Source organism: Cryptotermes secundus, unplaced genomic scaffold, assembly GCF_002891405.2.
Source record: "Cryptotermes secundus unplaced genomic scaffold, Csec_1.0 scaffold448, whole genome shotgun sequence".
NCBI classification, from domain to species: domain Eukaryota; kingdom Metazoa; phylum Arthropoda; class Insecta; order Blattodea; family Kalotermitidae; genus Cryptotermes; species Cryptotermes secundus.
The window spans coordinates 269,326-272,703 of NW_019731577.1; the positions used below are offsets into that span (position 1 = coordinate 269,326).

Here is a 3,378-nt window from a genome sequence, read left to right on the forward strand (position 1 = left end):
TGCCACATCCCAGAAGACTGCTTTCTTGATAGTCACCGCCATGAAAACCTCAAATCTTACAAAATAAGAAACATTTATTTGCATTCCATAGTACAAAAGATAATTAATGCTGTCCAGTGTAACTGGTAAATGTTATGTTTTTTTTAAATCTTTCATCCTTTATATGTTTTGGTTGTAGTGAGAATGACAATACCTGTTTCTAATACAACTATGAATACATATACAGAAATGTCTGGCAATACAGTGTTACACCAAAATAATTATAACAAAGAACCAATATTGTTTGTTAGATGTATTTGTAAGTTAGACCTTTTTTGTTAGAGTAAATTACTATAAAGAGGAGACAGAAGTTATTCTTTTAATGCTGGCATAAAGACTTATTAAATAACTTAATTCCATTACAGTAATCTCCTGTCTGATATTTTCTGAACTTTATGTTTAGCGTATGGAGGTTAGTTGTATATTATGTATGTCTGAATTTGTTTAAAAAATTTTCTCTGTTGTCCAAAACAAGTGATGATAATGAGAATAATTTGCTGGCTAGTGGAATAATTAATTTCGTTTAAATGATTTCATACATGATATTCTCCTTTTAGAGCACACAGTTATTCAAATTATTTTCTTTTGGATGTAAAATACTTTTTTGCTGTCTGTTGAATTTTCACAGAAAATTATTGTGTATGACATAATGGAATGGCAGTAAACAAAGTGAAGTAATTTTAAAAGCTCCTGTTTTCATGAATTCTTGTGGTGATGGCTTTAGCAGGGGTGGGATTAGGGTCAGTTACTACATAGAATAATCATGTTTCTGCCACGTAAATATCCGTATGATCTAGTTGTGCAAATTCTATATTTTGTGTGTGTGTGTGTTCTTTTTTTGCATGCACTGAAATATTGAGGTTATGTTGAACAGAAGTCACTGTCGTGCCCCCTACATCACACTGTTGAAGAATTGACAAGAAGATCTCGATTTATTCAGTTATCATTTGTATAATTACTTTCATCCTCAGTGTGCACGTGCACATTTAGAAATTATGCACAAAAATTGATCATCAAATTGTATAATAATCTATGTTTCTTACTAACCTCATCATAAAATGGCAATGAAACTTTCACAAGATGATGGAAATTGAAAGGCAGCTGAAATGCAAGATATATGATGTGGGATTGCATTTTTGGGTGCTTCAAGAAGTACCATACAGTTACATGACGTGATAGGGTAAAGTCCCTATATACATCAAGCAGATAACTACAAAAAAGCTTTAATCCATCACAAGAAGGCTGCAGTCACCACATCGAATTAAAGCACACAATAATGATAAGCTAAGCATGGAGCTATGCTGCTGAGAGATCAAGACTATTATTTGTTACTTACTTATTTACTTACTTATGGAGCTGAGCCCTTCTTGAGGAGAAGACAAATCTGCAGCTACTCAAGAATTTCCCAGCATTTTATGGTACCCGAAGGTTCATTACCATGTTCACAAGAGCCCTCCACTGATCCCTATCCTGAGCCACATCAATCCAATCCATACCTCCCCATCATATCTCTCTTAAGATCCATTTTAATATTGTCCACCCCCCTATGCCTTGGTATTCCTAGTGGTCTCTTTCCTTCTGGCTTTCCCACCAATATCCTATATGCATTCCTCGTGTCCCCCATTCGTGCTACATGCCCTGTCCACCTCATCCTCCTTGACTTGATCATTCTAATTATGCTTGGAGAAGAGTACAAGTTATGAAGCTTGGCTTTGTGTGCATTTTTGTAACAAGGTTATTTTTTACGGTGAGGAGTTGTTAGCCCTATGCCCAACCCACACGCTGGAGGACCACCCCTTGTCTGCTGTCCACAACTGCTTATTCAATATATTCACAGCTTCCTTCCATACCTGGAGGGCGTCTCTTCCATCCACAACCTGAGGATGCGCCATGCCATGTTGACAAGGGACCCACCGAACATGGTATTATTTGTTACTGCTGATCTGAATTAGGAGTCAGTATAGCGACTGGCTATGGCATGGATGACTGATGGGTCAGAGTTTGAGTCCTGGTGGGGTCAAGACTTTTCTCTTCTCCTCGTAGTGTAGACTGGTTCTGGGGCCCACCCAGCCTCCTGATCAATGGGTACTGGGGTCTCTTTCCCCAGGGGTGAACTAGCAGGGGTGTGAAGCTGATCACTCACCTCAAGCTAGTGCCGAGGTCAAGGAAATTTGGATCTATGCATCCACTTCCCCACACACATTCATCGCATAGCACTTAATTAGTTAAGCACAGGGACAGCTTTATCTTACTAACCTCATGAAATAGCCTGAATCATTTAAAGGAAAGTAAGTCATATGTTCTTCCCAGAACATCTTGTTTAAGGATGTCTTGCTAATGGGAATTGAGTTAAAGGACCTGTGTCATTTTTAGTCCTGAAGAACTGTGTTTCCCTTCATTGTTTCAGTTGTGCAGCGAACAATAAAGCAGATTTTATTTGCGGGGGAAATTACCAAATATGTAAGTAACATGAAGTTGATGAGTGCATAGTGTTTTAGAATTTCTCTTTAGACATATGTATCATTGTGGATTATATAGTGTCTTCAGTCTCTCCATTTGCAGGTAGAGTTACACCAGTTAATTTTGTATTGTAACTATAAGATTTGAGGATCTCCCACCCGTGGTTATGAAGAGTACTGTCTTCTGGGATATAGCGCCGTGTAGTCCATTGAAAGTCAGCCAATGTTTTGGAGGAGCATACCACCTTCATCTTGAGGGTCGGCTTGCAACCTGCTTTCATGCTAGCGTCTAGCTCAGCTTATTCGACCCTGGAGATGGAAGTGATATGTTTCTCCAAAATGTCTGTTGGCTTTCAGCATATTCCATGGTATTCCATCAAATTCTCCATAAGCATTATCACCAGTATGGGTACAATAGGACATATGGAAGCCGACGTACTGAGAGGACCTAATATGGATTCCACCTCGCACTATACAGAGTGTCCCAGGAGGAATGTGCCAAACTTTGAGAGGGTGTTCCTTATGTTAAAGTATGCCGATATAACCCAAAACACCTATGTCCAAAGTTGAACGGTTACGGAGATAATGGCCCGAGAAAAGTGTGGTCTTCTGGCGGGTCCACGCACTGTACCTTTCAGCTGAGACGTCTTATCTATGTTTGCCTTGAGTGTGGTGATTCACACTAGCCGTAAGCTCCCTTCAGTGTACGGTGCGGCTGGGTCGTGAATTAGTGGTAGGTTAATAGTGCGGAGTTGCTGAAATGCCTTTTGTGTTTTCACACGTGGAATATTGTGATATGCATTTTGTGTGTGGATTTTGCGGTGGCAATGCACGTGTTGCTGTTGAAGAATACCAAAGGCGTTTTCCCGATTGAAGGATT

General features: G+C 39.5%; 1 protein-coding gene across 1 annotated transcript in view; it reads left to right on the top strand.

Moving 5' to 3' along the window:
- LOC111867159 (elongation factor Tu, mitochondrial) overlaps window positions 1-3,378 on the top strand; it is a 19,759-nt gene that overhangs the window by 879 nt on the left and 15,502 nt on the right. The window contains exon 2 of the mRNA XM_023856747.2: window positions 2,447-2,499. Coding sequence (XP_023712515.1) covers window positions 2,447-2,499 — 53 coding nt within the window. The remainder of the gene's footprint in view (window positions 1-2,446; window positions 2,500-3,378) is intronic.